General features: G+C 35.0%; 4 protein-coding genes across 6 annotated transcripts; 1 reads left to right on the forward strand and 3 right to left on the reverse strand.

Moving 5' to 3' along the window:
- Positions 1 to 1,486: 1,486 nt before the first annotated feature.
- LOC108209574 (uncharacterized) lies at positions 1,487 to 6,074 on the reverse strand. Of its 2 annotated transcripts, none has more exons than XM_064088381.1 (3): positions 5,908 to 6,074; positions 2,858 to 4,682; positions 1,487 to 2,766 (listed from the first exon to the last, which is right to left on the reverse strand). In XM_064088381.1, exons 2-3 carry the CDS (start codon positions 3,556 to 3,558, stop codon positions 1,665 to 1,667), a joined length of 1,803 nt encoding a protein of 600 aa, XP_063944451.1. In that variant the 5' UTR covers positions 3,559 to 4,682; positions 5,908 to 6,074; the 3' UTR covers positions 1,487 to 1,664. The 2 variants fall into 2 exon arrangements, with proteins under 2 accessions (XP_063944451.1, XP_063944450.1); XM_064088380.1 differs by having other exon boundaries at positions 2,858 to 4,756.
- On the reverse strand, positions 5,580 to 9,054 carry LOC108206806 (uncharacterized). 2 transcript variants are annotated; one of them, XM_017377218.2, is made up of 3 exons: positions 7,988 to 9,054; positions 7,096 to 7,897; positions 6,841 to 7,000 (listed from the first exon to the last, which is right to left on the reverse strand). In XM_017377218.2, the coding sequence occupies exons 1-3, from the start codon at positions 8,683 to 8,685 to the stop codon at positions 6,977 to 6,979; spliced, it is 1,524 nt and encodes a 507-aa protein (XP_017232707.1). In that variant the 5' UTR covers positions 8,686 to 9,054; the 3' UTR covers positions 6,841 to 6,976. The 2 variants fall into 2 exon arrangements, with proteins under 2 accessions (XP_017232705.1, XP_017232707.1); XM_017377216.2 differs by having other exon boundaries at positions 5,580 to 7,897.
- Positions 9,055 to 11,807: 2,753 nt separating this feature from the next.
- On the reverse strand, positions 11,808 to 12,424 carry LOC108206396 (uncharacterized). The gene has a single exon (XM_017376677.2). The coding sequence runs from the start codon at positions 12,299 to 12,301 to the stop codon at positions 12,005 to 12,007; it is 297 nt and encodes a 98-aa protein (XP_017232166.1). The 5' UTR covers positions 12,302 to 12,424; the 3' UTR covers positions 11,808 to 12,004.
- A 1,844-nt stretch (positions 12,425 to 14,268) lies between these two features.
- Positions 14,269 to 17,157, forward strand: LOC108207947 (putative pentatricopeptide repeat-containing protein At5g37570). Its single transcript, XM_064088382.1, has one exon. The coding sequence runs from the start codon at positions 14,392 to 14,394 to the stop codon at positions 16,276 to 16,278; it is 1,887 nt and encodes a 628-aa protein (XP_063944452.1). The 5' UTR covers positions 14,269 to 14,391; the 3' UTR covers positions 16,279 to 17,157.
- The last annotated feature ends 740 nt before the right edge of the window (positions 17,158 to 17,897 follow it).

The following is a 17,897-nucleotide window of genomic DNA, read 5'->3' on the forward strand; positions in this document are numbered from 1 at the left end:
ATATAAATAATAAGATGTAAAAATTAATTTATAAAATTATATTTTACATACATCATAAAATGGATGTCGAAAAATAAAAAAATTGTGAAAATACGAAAGGGACCCGGAAGGAAAAAGTAACAAAAATAGAAAATAAAAAGTAGGATGATGATGACAAGATTGACAAGTAGAGACACATATTGAATTCGAATCAACAACATATAAAAATAAGTGAAACGAAGCAGACGTACATTTACAAAGGGCGGTAGGTGAATAGTTGAAGAAGAAAGGACAGGAGAGGAGGAATCCTGCCCCTGGGTTTTGGCGCGCCCATAGTTTTGTGTTGAACACTTACGTAGGAGATGTTTGGATGTATTAACATCTGTAAGATATTTGAGGTTTGTGTACGTTGTTGATTCTGCCTCGGCTGAGTCATCTCCTACAAAGATTTATCAACCGTCACATGTGTTGATGCATGGATGTCATATTTGTACATGAACTTGTTTTGGAATACATGCCATTTTCTGCGCTCTTTTTTTACGTCTCGTTGTGTCATGCTTCTGCTTCCCACACGCCTGTTTCTGTCTATGTGAATAAATAAATTAAAAAAACAACGGTACAATCCTCGCAAGCTATTCCACGAGTGTTCGAGTATGGTCAAGAGACATAAGCTTAAGTTTTAGCAATAATATCTGAGTAAAATTTTTATAGTATTATAAGAGCTTCTTTTTTGGTTATTTTCATTATTCTAAACTTAAATTTTATATTATTTTTATCAATTTTTATGATTAGTGTAGACTTCAGTATAGGTCAATTCCTCCCCTCATATGCCCATGGTTATGACGCCATTTCATATCGACTGAAGTGATTTTTACATTTGTAATTTTCTTGTTTTGTTAGTTGCATTTGTAATTTTTTTTTAATAGCTTAATCAATTTAGAAACATCATTAAAAGTTACTACTAATTTTTTTCTTTGGGCCGGCAGGAACCGATGTTATATTTTGGGGTTATTGGGCCAACTTCTTTTATGTAGTACTGCACAAGTTTGGGCCAACTTCTTCACAGATAGAAAGTTTAATTTGAAAAAGACGCTTATTATTTATAAATATTTCAATTAATTTTTAAATTAATGTTCAGATAATTTTTTTAAATTTATAATTTATTAAATTTCTGTACTATTAATATATTAATAAAAATTATAAATTATCTTTTAAATTCAAGTAAAAACACATGAAATTCATATCATGAATTTGGGAAAAAAAAATCCCATACTTTTCTGTTATGCAACTAAACATGTGATTTTTGATCAAATCAGAAATTCAACAAGTCACATGTTTGACTTATAACTAATTTACGGCCACCGAGTCTTTAATTTCCTATAGTTGTTTGAACTTGGCGCAGACTGCAGACTCTTTGCTTGATAACGTTTGCGCCACCCCTTCATTCATTTTCATCATTGTAGTAATAAGTTTAAGGAAATCATGTCGGGAAAATAGAGAGTAGAAATTTTAAACAATTACAATTTCTAAATTAAAAATAGTCTGTGCTGTGTTAGATGGAACTATGAAAGTGAGGAACAGTTGAACACCATGTTTAATATATTAACCAGAGAACAACACGATGACTTGCCAGTGCAACAAAGACCCAAATATAGTGCGGGAGGTCTCCACAATGAAATGACTCGTTACTTCTTCAGCTTCTCAGTGACACAGTCACGGCAGAGAAGATATCCGCAACCAACACATTCGAAAAACCTGTAATAATAGTGGCAGACTCGACAAGATCTACAAACATAATCGGGAGATTTCTTACCTGTAGTTTTCTTTAAAACAAATGCCAGTGTGTGAGACCGATTATCAATTTTAAGATCAATGGTCCCTCCTAGCTTGATGCTTTGGCGTGAACAAAGGCAATTAAAGTGAAAAGAATGATCACATGCATCGCAATGATAGAGCATCAACTGGTTGTTAACTTGCTCTTCACATACTTCACAGTAAAATACTCCCTCGTAGAAGAACGGAGGGTACCTTAAGGTGACGGAGTGAGAATCATACTTGTGTTTCATTTGACTTGGATAGAGTGCACAATGCCAATGAATGTGGAATTTATCGCAAGTTTCACATGCATATTCCACGCCTGTAAAAATCCGTAGTCTACATATTTTACACCTTGAACCTGAGAATGGACGCTGAACAAGGGAGTAGTGCCTGTGAGATGTATGATTTATCCTTGAGGGCGCGAATGCACAACGGATTTCAACTTTAATATCACAAGTCTCACATTCATAGTAGAATCCGTTTGTGAAGTAGGGACAAACTTCACATCCCACAAGTTCATAAAATATATCCCTCTTCTGAAGTGAGAGCAGGTGTTGCGGGTGAGAAGGGGACGCCCCTGCAGGCAACTCCATAGGTAACTTTGTGGCGCAGAAGGAATGGAGAAAGAAACTGCACTGCTTGCAAGCATAATAATAAGGGTGAGAAACAGTTATTGGTTGAATACACCCATCACATATCAACATTTGTCTATCATCAACATCATCATTCTCGCTAACAGCAAATTGAAGCAGTTCTAATGGATGGATCTTGTGGCTCCAGTGTTCTTCAATCACATGTGGATCGCTAGGTGTTGTTGATATAGTAATATTGTTCTTTCCTTTACCTTGAACTTCAACTTGCAACTTTCCACACTGGGTTAAAATAAATTCAAATACTGATTCCTCGCCACGTAGAGGAAATTGTACCAACTCAGCTTCAATATGAATGTCCTCTGATTTAATCTCATTTCTGAAACATCAATACAATAATTATTTTAAAATATTATAATATTCTAGACAAATTAGCTCATGAAAAACTAGAAAACAATGAGGGTACTTACAACATAAATTCCGTATCCGAGGATGCAGCGCATTTCATATGCACAAAATATGTGCATTTGTGACAATAATACATCCACATGTTTACGTGAAGTTCTTTGTCGCAGATGGCGCAGAATCGCTCAAAGTACCGATGCATGAATGGAATGGAGTAGATAAGAGTAAGAGGATGGTGGTGATAGTTCAGGACTGAAATATGGAACGGTGACAAGGCACATTTCTTGTGAATCCAAAATTGACAGATGTTGCATATATAGGAGAAGTCTTTAGCTTCCTCTCCGCAGGCATCACATACAAACAAAGCTACCCTCTGCAGCAATGTTAGTGTGTGCCCCTTGTGACCTTCATGCAGAAACACTCTCTCCTCAGAAGCACAAGAGACACACACATTAAAGTCACAGTTGGCTTCTAAACATGAATAAGCAAACTTTATGCCAAAATAACAAATATCACAAAGGTGATTTGTATGGCATTGTTGGTAAGTAAGGGGGTGTTGGTTGTGCTCATTGTGATTAATTTTTGGGGGTAATTCTGCACAGCTCTTGTGCAAGTAAAAACTTTGACAACCAACACTTTTACTAGTGCAAGTATATGTAGGAGTGCCTATAACTGTTTTATCGCAAACGTAGCACATAGCATTCTCTCCAATAACATCATACTCTTTTAATTCTAATAGGTGCTCAGGATGACTAATGTGCTCCATCACTAAGTAGGAATATGATGAGAATTGAGCAGTATATATTTATATCTGATCTAGTTTTAGAGGGGATGACAATTTGATCCGTGCCGTGCCAGTCTTGTGCCTATATATTCCAGCTTCAGTCCCAACAAAACTTTACATTTTTATAAAGAACTTTACTTCTTTTTTTTTTTTTTAAATTGAGGGAATAAAGAGATTTACTTTAATCAATTGCATCTGCTTACTTATTCCCCCCTTAGGCTAAAGAACAAGCTTTAAATTTATTTATTCTTGACCGGGACTCTAACTCTTTTTTTCGTGGCCCCGAAACTTTAACTTTATTTACTGTATGAGTGCAAGTATTGGATAATTCTGACCCCCTATTGGATGTTTTGCTATTTAGTAACTTGTTCAACAAACTTACTAATCTTGCTTCAATTATACTCCCTGTCAAATGCTAAATAACTTCACCTACAATACAAAAGTAGATTCCTTTAATTTTAACATGATCTATAATCATTTATAATTCTAGTTAAGATTATATATATCAAACTTAACTATGTTATTCTTTTATACTCAACTCATGATAAGAACATATGATCATATTATATTAGTTACTATGTTTTCTCTTAAAAAAGCACATGAAGTTTGTGTCAACTTCTACTTCATCTAACCAAGAAAATAATGATGTCTACCAGCTCCTTGTTGTATACAGAAAGAGACGAACCACTTGCTAATGAAGACCGCATTTTTTATTATTATTTTTTGTATCTCTTTGAGTCTACACGTAGTAAAGACATCTGAAACCAAGGAAGAGTTTAAGAGATCACCTTGGTCTTTCCATCGGAGATATTATTTCGCTGTTTGTTCAAGTGTTCTATATACTAAATATAATAACCAGCATAAAACTTAAATAAAGTCATAATACAAGTTCTTGGATCAGGTGGATGTTTTTCACTGTTTAATTACATGATCTGAATAGGCAATATGAAACAATCATAAAAGGAAGTAAACTCACTTACCAGTTTCTTGATCATGCTATCTTGGTGATATTTTTACACCTCGGAGATTCAGATGCATAGTTATGTCCCGAACACCGAATAGCATATACAGTGGTAACAGGCTCTGTAAACACAATTTTCATTGACCTGCCAAGAGAAATTACAAACACCGAATAGCATATACAGTGGTTACAGGCTCTGTAAACACAATTTTCGTTGACCTGCCAAGAGAAATTACAAACCTCCAATATTGCATCAAGTATTTGACTCCTCTCTCAAAGCTCAATAATCACATTCCACAAACACATCAAAAATATCAATAAAATGTTATGCAAGTTTACTATTGTAAATACAATGGTATATAAAAAATTAAAATGCAGGTGGCTGTCATCTTTTACAAGGGTGCCAACTATATTTTCCATTTTGGCTGAATTGTTGGCCATTAAAAGAGGGTATTCTTCTGATAAGAGGCATAAATTTTAGCAATTGTAGAATCATCTGATCATCTCTCACTGTAGCATCGTGATTTCTTTGCCAAAGCACCTATCTAGGTAGAGTGGGGATCATGATATTGGTAAAATCATATTGTGTCAACTAGGAGCTGCTGGGTTCAGTTTTAGTATATGAACTTTTGTTTATTTAAAAATTAATAATATACACATTTATATTCATGTCTCTTCATTACCAAGTAATACACCTCAGCATAATCCCATTTATACACCAGGCCAGATGTCTTTCTGATTAATGGTTTCCAACACAAGCTTTTCCTCAGCCTTCAACTCAAGAATATCACACATTGTGCAAACAGATCAAAATCCTTAGCATTGTGTTCATACACTCTAAATCCTCAGAGGATGCAGAAAGAGAAACAGATAATCCGCAAGCAAAACATACTAAACACATACTGAAGTCATCTAAAGCAGGCTTTTAATATAACCTAGACTAATGCAACAAGTTAAGCATTCTTTTTCCACACAGCTCAAACAAATGTCCTCGACAATAACAAATATCTAGTATATACAGCAATGCATGTAACACAGTTAATAACACAAAACAAACATTGCATTTCGATCAAATTGTCATATTACTCAATCGATTAAGCTCTTAAACACACCCAACAAACCCGAATTTTTTCTCGTTTCGTATCACATCATCCAAAACCCCAATTCTCAATTTCAACCATATATCAAACAAACCAACAAAAGGGTTTCCTTAAACAAACTCTAATTCAAATTTAGTTCAAAAGACAATACAAAACTGCGGCGCCCCGTAATCAGTTGCCTTCAGAATCTCCGAGCGGCAAGGCCCGAGATCATCGGAAGCAGGGCAGTACCCTGCAAGAGTGACCTTATCAGTTGAATTTGCAACCTACCCGAATTCAAAGACGGTGATGCCTGATACCGGAGCGGGTCGGGTTGCTGCGCCGTTCATGCCCGGAACTTCGGGTTTGTGTTTGGGTGTTCGGGTCGGGTTTAATTTGGGACGAAGATGAGGGGTTTTTAGCGCCTTTCCACCAAGAGAGGAGTGAGAGGATAGTGATACCCATAGCTACGTTCAGGAGATATTGGGGCCGTTTGGGTGAGTTTAAAATAAGTGCTTATTACTTAAAATAAATAAGTGGAGTAGAAGTTAGAAGCAAGATAAGACTTATAAGTGATTAAAGTGTTTGGGAAATAAGTAGAAGCCCTGAAACAAAAGCTAGCATTCCTAACTTTTTTTAAGTGCTTCTTGACTTCTTACACAAACGGTACGAAATAAGTGCTTCTAACTTATAAGTCGAGAAGTCCAACTTATAAGGGGGGCCAAACACCCACAATAATGACTAATTGTCCTCAATGGCCTAAAGCCCAATCCGGGGAAATAATTATTTTTAGGGTTTTTTACATTTTTTACAACAAGCTTATATGCTTACAAAATAACATCTGTTCTAATATTTTGGATGAACAGAGTTGAACCGGGGTCTGCAGGAACAACAGAGGATAAACTCACTCTTTGGTGCTATCCAGTTGTGCTTTTTTTTTTCATATATTTTTAAATTCTTGCTAATTTAGTTTCTTGGGCTTCTTAAGAAAGCCCAAGTGCAGAGATCCAGTCCATCCAAGAAAGTACAGATGTCTACTTCGCTTTCATAAACTAACACAGGAATGGAAGAACCAAACAAACTTTTACAACAAGTTGCACATATATTAAGCAAAAAAAGAACACAATGATATTAAGCAGAGGAAAGTACAACAAACACCAAAAGTTTGATGACTTGTTACTTGTTCAACTTCTCAAACGCACATTGATGGCAGAGCAGATATCCACAACCATCACATTCAAAGAACCAATAATACTCGTAGCCTGTTCCACAAGATCTACAATAGTGATCAGGATCAGTCTTTCCTGTACTTCTCTTTACAACAAATGCAAGTGTATGAAGTTTATTGTCAATCTTAAGCTCAACGGTCCCTCCAAACTTGATGCTGTTGCGCGAACGCAGGCAATTAAAGTGAAAAGAATGATCACATGCACGACAATGATAGAGCATCAACTGGTTGTTAACTTGATTTTCACATACCTCACAGTGAAATACTCCCTCGTAGAAAAACGGAGGGTACTCCAAGGTTACGGAGTGAGGATCATACTTGTGTTTCATTTGACTTGGATAAAGTGCACACTGCCAATGAATGTGGAATTTATCACAAGTTTCACATGCATACTCAATGCCTTCAGAAATATTAAATCTACATAGGTTACACCTTGAACCTGAGAATGGGCGCTTAATAAGGGAGTAGTGCCTGTGAGATGTATGATTTATCCTTAAGGGCGCAAATGCACAACGGATTTCAACTTTAAAATCACAAGTCTCACATTCATAGTAGAATCCGTTTGTGAAGTAGGCGCAAACTCCACATTCCACAAGTTCATAGAATATATCCCTCTTCCGAAGCAAGAGCAGGTGTTGTGGGTGACACAGAGATGCTCCTGCAGGCAACTCCATAGGTAACTTTATGGCACAGAATGAGTGGAGAAAAAAATTACACTGGTTACAAGCGTAATAATATGGATGAAAAACAGTTATGGGTTGAATACACCCATCACATATCAACGTTTGACTGTCATCAATATCATCATCCTCGCTAATAGTAAACCGGAGCAATTCTAGTGGATGGATCTTGTGGCTCCAGTGTTCTTCAATCGTGTGTGGATCACTAGGTATTGTTGATACAGTGATACTGTTTTTTCCTTTACCTTGAACTTCAACTCGAAACTTTTCACACTGGGTTAGGATAAGTTCAAACACTGATTCCTCGCTGCGTCGAGGAAATCGTACCAAATCAGCCAATTTAGCTTCAATGCCGCCTGAATTAATCTCATTTCTGAAAACAACAATTAAAATTATTTAAAAGATTTATAAAAGCAGAGACAGATTGGTTCATGACAAATTAGGAAACAATGGAGTTACTTACAACATAGATTCCGTCTCCGAGGATGCAGCACATTTCATGTGCACAAAATATGTGCATCTGTGACAATAATACATCCACATGTTTACGTGAATTTTCTCATCACAGATGGTGCAGTATCGGCTGAAGTACCTGTGCATGTCAGGAATGGCGTAGATAAGAGTAAGAGGGTGATGGTGATAAGCTAAAACAGAAATATGTAATGGTGACGAGGCACATCTCCTGTGGATCCAAAATTGACAGACGTTGCATATATAGGATAAGTCTTTATCTTCCTCTCCACAAGCATCACATGTAAACAAAGCTACCCTCTGCACCAATGTTAATGTGTGCTCCGCGTGACCTTCATGCTGATACATTCTCTCCTCAAAAGCACAAGACAAGCACACATCAAAGTCACAGTCGCTGTTTAAACATGAATAAGCGAACTTTGGATAACAATAACAAACATCACAAAAGTTTCCCTCACATGGTAGGTAAGCAAGGGGGTGTTGCCTGTGCTTATTGTGATTGATTTTGGGGGGTAATTCTGCACAGCTCTTGTGCAGATAGAAACTTTGACAACTAACACTTTTACTAGTGCAAGTGTATGTAGGAGTGCCTATAACTGTTTTATTACAAACATAGCACATAGCATTCTCTCTAATAACATTATCCTCTTTTAATTCTAACAGGTGCCCTGGATGACTAATGTGCTTCATTGCTAAACTAATTTCCTGTGTGGCACAGATCGACAAGTAGGAAAATGATGAGGATTGAGCAGTGTGTGTGTGTGTGTGTGATCTATTTTTGGAGGGGATGACACTGTGACCGTGTTGTGCCTCTGTTGTGTCTATATATTCCAGCTTCAGTCCCAACAAAATTTCACCTATTTATAAAGAGCTTTATTTATTTTTTAATTGAGGGAATAAAGAACTTCTCTTTAATCGATTGCATCTGCTTACTTATTCCCTCTTAGGCTTAAGAAAAAGCTTGAAGTTTATTTTTTTTGACTGGGGCTCTAACTTTTTTTCTATGGCACTGAAAATTTACTTTTATTTATTGTTAGAGTGAAGTACTGCATAATTCTACCCCCCCCCCCCCCCCCCCCCCACCACCCCAAACTACCCCCACCCCCACACAATTGGAGTAAATTATTTTTTTTGCTAAACCAAATTGTTTCCCTCAGAACAGCAGATGCATGTCTGGGGGTATTCCCCACGAAACGATATAATCAAACTAGGCTACACAGCTAGCTTAACATAAAACAATGTCCAGAAACTAGTATAAAAGAGTGACTATAAAAGAATCTGATGCCACTGCTTTTCTAAAACTAAAGTAACTGTAAGGCAAGATTCCTAAGTTTGTTCAACAAGTTAGCAACTCAAGAATCTCACACATTGTGCAAAAAGATCAAAATCCTTAGCATAGTGTGCAACTGTGCATACACTCTAAATCCTCAGAGGTACCCAGAAAGAAAAACAGATAATATGCAAGCAAAACATAATGAAGTCATCTAAAGCGGGCAAAGAATATATCCTATACTTGGAAGTTGGAGTAAATGTTCAGCAGCTTATTATTACAAGAAACAACTTAAAAGTACATCACAGAGACAAAAATAAAGGGTAAATCACCTACAAATCTGATGCGCAAATCTCACATCCATACTAATGCAACAAGTTAAGCATTCTTTTTCCACACAACTCAAACAAATGTCCTCGACAATAACAAATATCTAGTATATACAGCAATGCATATAACACAGAACAAACATTAAATTTTGATTAAATTCTCATATTGTATCAATCAATTAAGCTCTTAAACACACAACAAACCGGAACATTTTCTCGTTCCATAACACATATAATTAAAACCCCAATTCTCATTTACAACCATATATCAAACAAACCAACAAAAGAAAACGAACTTTACCTTACCTTTTCTTTTCTTTTTTTTTTTTCAATTGAGGGAAGAAAGGACTTTACTTTAATCGATTGCATCTGCTTACTTATCCCCCCTTAGGCTAAAGAAAAAGCTTCTAAATAATTTATTTTTGACCAATTTATTTTTGACAGGGACTTTAACTCTTTTTTTCGTGGCACTAAACTTTAACTTTATTTATTGTTTGAGTGGAGTATTCGATAATTCTGAACCCCCATTGGATGTTTTGCTATTTAGTAACTTGTTCAACAAACTTACTAATCTTGCTTCAATTATACTTCCTGTCAAATGCTAAATAACTGCACCTACAACGCAAAAGTAGGTTCCTCTAATTTTAACATGACCTGTAATCAGTTATAATTCTAGTTATGATTATATATATCAAACTTAACTATGTTATTCTTTTATACTCAACTCATGATAAGAACATAAGATCATATTATATTAGTTACTTCTACTTCATCTTAACCAAGAAAATAATGATGTTTACCAGCTTCTTGTCGCAAACAGAAAGAGACGAACCACTTGCTAATGATGTCTGAATTTTTTTTATCTCTTTTGAGTGTACTCGTAGTTAAGACATCTAGAACCAAAGAAGAGTTTAATAGATCACCCTGGTCTTTCCAGTCAGGATATTATTTCGCTGTTTGTTCAAGTGTTCTAAATAGTAAATATAATAACCATTATGAAATTCAAATAAGTCATAATACCAGTTCTTGGATCAGGTGGATGTTTTTCACTGTTTAATTAAATGGTCTGAATTGGCAATATGAAAAAAATCATAAAAGGAAGTAAACTCACATACCAGTTTCTTGATCATGTTATCTTGGTGATATTCTAACACCTCAGAGATTCAGATCATAGTTATGTCCTGAACACTGAACACCGAATAGCATAAACAGTGGTAACAGGCTCTGTAAACACAATTTTCGTTGACCTGCCAAGAGAAATAACAAACCTCCAATATTGCATCAAGTATTTGACTCCTCTCTTAAAGCTCAATAATCACATTCCGCGAATACATTAAAATAGTAAACAATTCTTTATGCAAGATTACTATTGTAAATACAATAGTATATAAAAAGTAAAATGCAGGTGGTTGGCATCCATTTTCCATTTTTGCTAAATTCTTGGCCATTAAAAGAGGGTATTCTTCTGATAGGAGACATGAATCTTAGCAATTGTAGAATCATCTGATCATCTCTCACAGTAGCTTCGCGATTTCTTTGATAAAGCACCTATCTCCGTAGAGTGGGGATCATGATATTGGTAAAATTATATTGTGTCAACTAGTAGCTGCTCGGAACAGTGGAGTTGAGTTTTTGTATATGAACTATTGTTTATTTACAAATTAATAAGATAAACATTTATATACATTCCTCTTCATTACCGAGTAATACACCTCACCTTAATCCCATTTATACATCAGGCAAGGTGTATTTCTGATTAATGGTTTCCAACACAAGCTTTTCCATAGCCTTCAACACAAAAATATCAAACATTGTGCAAACCAATCAAAATCGTTAGCATTGTGTTCATACATTTTAAATCCTCAGAAGACGCAGAAAAAAAACAGAAAATAACCAAGCAAAAAATACTAAATACATACTTAAGTCATCTAAAGCAGGCTTGTAATATATCCTATACTTGGAAGTTGGGACGAATGTTTAGCAGCTGATTATTACAAGAAACAAGAAGCAAAACTTAAATGTAAATCACAGAAACGAAAATAAAGGGTAGATCACATACTAAAAAACCAATCAATCAGCTACAAATCTGATGCGCAAATCTCACATCCATACTAATGCAACAAGTTGAGCATTCTTTTTCCACACAACTCAAACAAATGTCCTCGACAATAACAAATATCTAGTATATACGGCAATGCATGTAACACAGTCAATAACACAAAACAAACATTGCATTTTGATCAAATTCTCATATTATATGAATCGATTAAGCTCTTAAACACACCCAACAAACCCGAACATTTTCTCGTTCCATAACACATATAATGAAAACCCCAATTCTCAATTACAACCATATATCAAACAAACCAACAAAAGGGTTTCCTTAAACAAACTCTAATTCAAATTCAGTTCAAAAGACAATACGAAACTGCGGCGCCTCCGAATCAGTTGCCTTCAATATCTCCCAGCGGCAAGGCTCGAGATCATCGGAAACAGGGCAGTACCCAGCAAGAGTAACCTTATCAGTTGAATTTGCAACCGACCCGAATTCAAAGACGGTGATGCCTGATACCGGAGCGGGTCGGGTCACTTCCACTGCACCGTTCATGCCCGGAACTTCGGGTTTGTGTTGGGTGTTCGGGTCGGGTTTGGATTGGGACGAAGATGAGGGGGTTTTAGCACCTTTCCACCAAGAGAGAATACCCATAGCTATGTGTAATTGAGAGGTGAGTGAGATGGGGTTTTACTATATCTGGAGCAGACCTATTCAAGAATCAAGATAACGCCTATTTGCCCTCAATGGCCAAAAGCCTAATTCTGGGAGATGGTTATTTTTTGTTTCTTACTATTTTTTTACTCCCTCGATTTTAGAATGGTCTTATTTTAATTTGGTTTAGTTAAATTTAAAAAAAAAAAAAAAAAACTCCTCACGGGAGGTCGGGAATTCGATTCCCCACGTGTGCGTGTGTATTAGAAAAAAAAAATCTGACTCACAGCTTTACATATTAATTAATTTATAAAAATATAAAAGCTATATTCATTAGATAATATATTTTATCAATTTTTATATTTTTATATATATTTAGTTTTTTGAAATTATAGAAATAAGTAGTTTAGATGATATGTGATATGTTGATTGATTATATTCTAAAAGTAATATATTATTGGTATTTTAATTTAGGTATATTATAATACAATTGTGGAATTAACTTTTTCATATGAAATCATTACATTTTTTACTTCCATTTAATTTTAATTTTTCATCTTTAATATCTCATGTTATGTAAAATTTAATGAAATTAACTTCATATTATAAAATAAATTAAATATTTGAAATTTTTATAAAAAAATACGTAAAATAGACTTTTAAATTATATAAATCGGAGTCAAATTAAATGAGATATAAGTGGTCAAGGTTCAGATGTGAAATTTAAATATATCTCATCATTTTAATTCCAATTTATGTGATTTAAATGTCAATTTCATGAATTTTTGAATAAAAATTTAAATTATATATTTTATTTTGTAATTTGAGATCAATTCTGTTATATTTTACATAACACCATGGTATTTTATGTAAAAATCATGAATACGAGATTATAAGAGATAGAAATCAAAAATGTGATAATACCATCATGAAAAGTCAATTTCACGAGTGTACCATATAAAATATCCCTTTAATTCATCATAAATAATACTAGCCTTTAACCCGTGCGAAGCATGGGCGGTTATATATTTCGTAATTTATTATTTATAATTTAAATTTTAACATTATTTTATTAGTATTTTAGTATTATTGGATTGAATTTTAATTAAATTATATTATTCAACTGACTATATTTTCTTCTGATTATTTGAAAATGCAAAAACCCTAATAAATATAACCGACCGTGTAATATCTTTGAAAGATTCAGTAATCTAATCAATCGACTTTCAACGTAATTTTGTAAATTTGGTTTTTTTGACAACAATAACTTTTAAGATTAGAGTTAGAAAGGGTTATGTGATGGTTTGTGTTTATATTGAAATAAAATAAAACAAGTTAAAGTTAAAAAGAGTTAAATGAAGGTTCTTGTTAGAAGAAGATATTCAAAATTGTATATTTATAATTGTATTCATAACATTATTATAATTTTTTTAATGAAATATTATATGATAATGGATTGTTATTAGTGTTTTTAGTATTTGAAACTGTTTAACAATATAATACTAATAGACTCCACATTTGAGGACTTGTAGTACCAAAAGGAGAGTACTAAACCAAAAAATATAACTAAAACCTTGGACTACAAATTATACCCATGTTAGCTTATTATAGTATAGTATAGATATGTTATTTTAGAGTTAAGTTCTATGAAGACCACTTTTTAGTTAGAGACCTGGAACACGTTCTGCAACTATAGAATGATATAAAAGCATTGCAAAATGTGTTATTTTGCAAATCATGTTCTATAGACATCATTATTTTGTTAAAAATTTGTACAAGTTAAATAGTGAAAAACACATTATTCTGCAAATATAATGTATTTCGCAAAATAATAAGTTTCATAGTGTTTTGATTGTTTTGACTGGAGAACAAGTATAATACGGTCTTTAAGGTCTCTAATTAAAACGTGGTCTCCGAACTTTTTTCTTATTTTAATATTAATACAATTTTACAATTTCGCTCATAATACACCTCAAGCATGGATGGTTAAACATTTTTGTAACCGTTAGAAATCAGAATGGCCTGTCTGGCTACTATCTTCTCTCCCAACACATCATTTTTGTAAATCCTTCCCGCCAAATCAAGAAAACATGTCTCACATTTCAACACGCTCTCTCCAGAAATTCATCGCAACCCAGAAAAGCTTCTCTAAAACCCCACCAAAACTCTGGCCCCAACTCAATCACACCCACTCAATAGACCACAAAGGCCTGCCCATCTTAAATCTGACCCACCCAATCCTCCGCACATTAGACACACACAATGTATCTCTACACAACTTCAAACAAGTCCAAGCCCAGCTCATAGTTTCAGGCCTGTTTCAACACTCTCTTGCTTTTAGTCGTGTAGTTAAAAAGCTCTGTTCTTTACCCTCTGGAGTGAATTATGCAGTTGAGCTGTTTGATCATTTTGATGAGCCTGATGCTTTTGTTTGTAACAGTATTATAAGATGTTTTGTGAATTTGAATGACCCTTTAAGTGGATTGGGGTTTTATTATGAGAAAATGGTGGGGGGATTTGTGCGGCCTAATCATTATAGTTTTCCGATAATTGTTAAGGTTTGTGGGGAGTTGGGGTGTGTTAGAGAAGGGGAAAAGGTTCATGGGAGGATTGTGAAACATGGGTTTGAGTTTGATTTGTTTGTGAGGAATGCGTTGATTCATATGTATTGTGTTTGTGGGAGGGTTTGGAGTGCGGAGAAGGTGTTTGGTTTGAGTTGTGAGTTGGATTTGGTGAGTTGGAATTCGATGATTGATGGGTATGTGAAGAACGGGGAGGTGGGATTGGCGCGGGGGTTGTTTGATCAGATGGTGGAGAGGGATGTGGTTAGTTGGAATTCGATGATTAAGGGGTATGTGGGAGTTGGGGATATGGAGAGGGCGAAGGAGTTGTTTGATGGGATGCCGTGTAGGGATTTGGTTTCTTGGAATTGTTTGATTGATGGGTTTGCGAGGGTTGGGAATGTTGTGGCTGCATGTGAGTTTTTTGATCAAATGGCGGTTAGGAATGTTGTGACATGGAATACTGTATTGGCTTTGTACGTAAGGGTGAACAAATATGGTGAGTGTTTGAGATTGTTTGATAGGATGATGGCAGAAGGAGAAGTAAGTCCAAATGAAGCTTCTATTATGAGTGTCTTGACTGCATGTGCACACCTAACAGATCTTGATAGAGGAAAATGGGTTCATTCGTACATAAAACATGATAAAAATATTAAGGCTGATGTTTTACTCTTGACTGCTCTCTTAACAATGTATTCCAAATGTGGGGCAATGGATTTGGCCAAAGATGTCTTTGACGAGATGCCTGACAAAAGCGTCGTGTCATGGAATTCGATGATCATGGGTTATGGAATGCACGGCGATGGAGAGAAAGCTCTTCGAATATTTATGGAGATGGAAAGGAGTGGCCAGATGCCAAATGATGCTACATTTGTGTGCATTTTAAGTGCATGTACTCATGCAGGAATGATTTTGGAGGGCTGGTGGTACTTTGACATTATGCATAGAGTCTACAAAATTGAGCCAAAGATTGATCATTATGGTTGTATTGTTGATCTCCTTGGCCGTGCAGGTTTGCTGAAGGACTCAGAAGACGTTATCAAAAATATGCCAATGGAGGCAGGGCCTGCTTTTTGGGGAGCTTTACTTTCAGCTTGCAGGAGTCATTCAAATGTAGAACTTGGGGAAGTAGTGGCTAAGCGGTTGATTGATTTGGAACCAGAGGATATTGGACCATATGTTTTGTTATCGAATATATATGCTGCAGAAGGAAGGTGGGATGATGTAGATAATGTGAGGAGGAGGATAGTAGAAAAGGGTTTCCAAAAAGCTTCAGGGTCAAGTGTGTTTCAGGTTGGGGATACAAGGGGTGAATCTCTTCAAGTAAGCAGTTCCGTTCATAAGAGAAGCATGGTGTACTCCATGTTAAGTGACATGGGTACTCAGATTAAAATGTCTAGCAGATACCGTCAATGATCATGATATTTGAGGTTCATTAGCTAACTCCTATGGGAGAAGTTTGGGCCATGGTTGTACCTAATAGGCGCAATATGAAATTTAAACTCATGTGACAAAGCTAAGGCCTAAACTTAAGAGAGATATAAGCTAAGCGGAGCAACGGACTAGGTGGCTTTGCACTTGCCCGAGATACGATAAGTGGCTATTGAGACCTTCCCCTTTGGAAAAAAAGTCCACTGAGCAGGCTTTGCTATCCTTATCTCAGAAAATGCAAGAAAAACTATTTGATAAATTCGTAAGTACTGCAATGGTGCAACTTCAAACCCTTTGATAACAAACTGAGTCTAGGACTATTGAGAGGTTGGTGGACACTGTTACCGGGGAAAAGGTCTTGCTGCACAGCTGCAGTGTTCTCTTTTTTGTTCTCATTCTTTTTGGTCCGCGTTCTTATAATTACAATCCGTGGATGTCAGAGATTTCGTGTTATCGCTAAGAAATATTTTGAGGATGATAAACAGAAGAAAGAGCAGGATATCAGCAACCTTGATTGATGAGTAGTAGTTTAACGGATTGAGTGCTCAGCTCCAAATATTTTACAACTGATATCAAATCTGCAAGTTACAAGAATGAAAATCACTCACAGATAAGTTGCATGCTCAGTCCTGATAGTGAATGCTGGCAAATGGCAAACAATATTATCAGTGTACGCAACTCGCAAGCTGATTCGGCCGACCGAGAAGAAGTGCAGTGTGCAGGCAAGGTGAACCTCTGACATCAGTACATTGAGATTTCTTTATTTTTTGACGGAGAGATATATTTAAAAAGATGAACCTGACATCCATCCATGTATTGAGATTATTATATTTATTTTTTTGCGGAGAAACCAAATATTTTAGTTAAGACCAAATATTGAAATTAAAAAAAAATCAAATTTTTAAGAAAACAGAAGAAATTACCGCCAAATTAAAACAATGACAAAATAAAAATAATTTTTAAATTAAAGTTAGTAATTTCAAATTAAGTTACTGACTATTAAATTAAACTATGATTCAAGTTACCAATACCAATATTAACATTCGCGTAATCAACAATCATATTAGTTGAAAAACAATTACACGAAAAAATTATAAACTATCATTACATGAAATATGAAACTAAAATATTCCCAGATCTTAATACCAAAAAAAAAAAAGATGTTACCTATGGTAGAAACCAGAAAGAATAATAATAGTAGTAGTAACAGATATGCATCTGAACTGCAGCAATATCTGAATTGCAGCACTTCAAAATTATTAACGCTTTTATTAAATACCGAACTAGCAGAAAACAATGAAAAACTTGTTTTATTTTTTGGAGAGTTGTCATTATTCAGTTATTTTATTAGTATATTAACTAGTGAAAAAAGCCGCGCTTCGCGGCGGCGTTATGATTTCTTTATAAATTTAGATAAAAAAATTGTTTTAGCTACTTTTCCCGTCAAATACAATACTCCCTCCGTTCCTTTTTATTAGTCGCTTTGACTTTTTGCACGTATTTTGAGGTGTAAAAAAAACGTATTTTTACACGTTATTTTCTAAATTTTTTTTTGAATAAAAATATAGATGTTAAACTTTTATTCAGAAAAAAAAAATTTGAAA

Source organism: Daucus carota, chromosome 2 (assembly GCF_001625215.2).
Source record: "Daucus carota subsp. sativus chromosome 2, DH1 v3.0, whole genome shotgun sequence".
NCBI lineage: Eukaryota > Viridiplantae > Streptophyta > Magnoliopsida > Apiales > Apiaceae > Daucus > Daucus carota.

Bases quoted from the DNA above. Each gene is read 5' to 3' on its own strand.
- LOC108209574 (XM_064088381.1), bottom strand. From the start codon at position 3,558: ATGGAGCACATTAGTCATCCTGAGCACCTATTAGAATTAAAAGAGTAT. The intron at 2,767-2,857 runs GTAAGTACCCTC...TTGATGTTTCAG, and splicing joins TCGGATACGGAATTTATGTT to AAATGAGATTAAATCAGAGG.
- LOC108206806 (XM_017377216.2), bottom strand. From the start codon at position 8,685: ATGAAGCACATTAGTCATCCAGGGCACCTGTTAGAATTAAAAGAGGAT. The intron at 7,898-7,987 runs GTAAGTAACTCC...TGTTGTTTTCAG, and splicing joins TCGGAGACGGAATCTATGTT to AAATGAGATTAATTCAGGCG.
- LOC108206396 (XM_017376677.2), bottom strand. From the start codon at position 12,301: ATGGGTATTCTCTCTTGGTGGAAAGGTGCTAAAACCCCCTCATCTTCG.
- LOC108207947 (XM_064088382.1), top strand. From the start codon at position 14,392: ATGTCTCACATTTCAACACGCTCTCTCCAGAAATTCATCGCAACCCAG.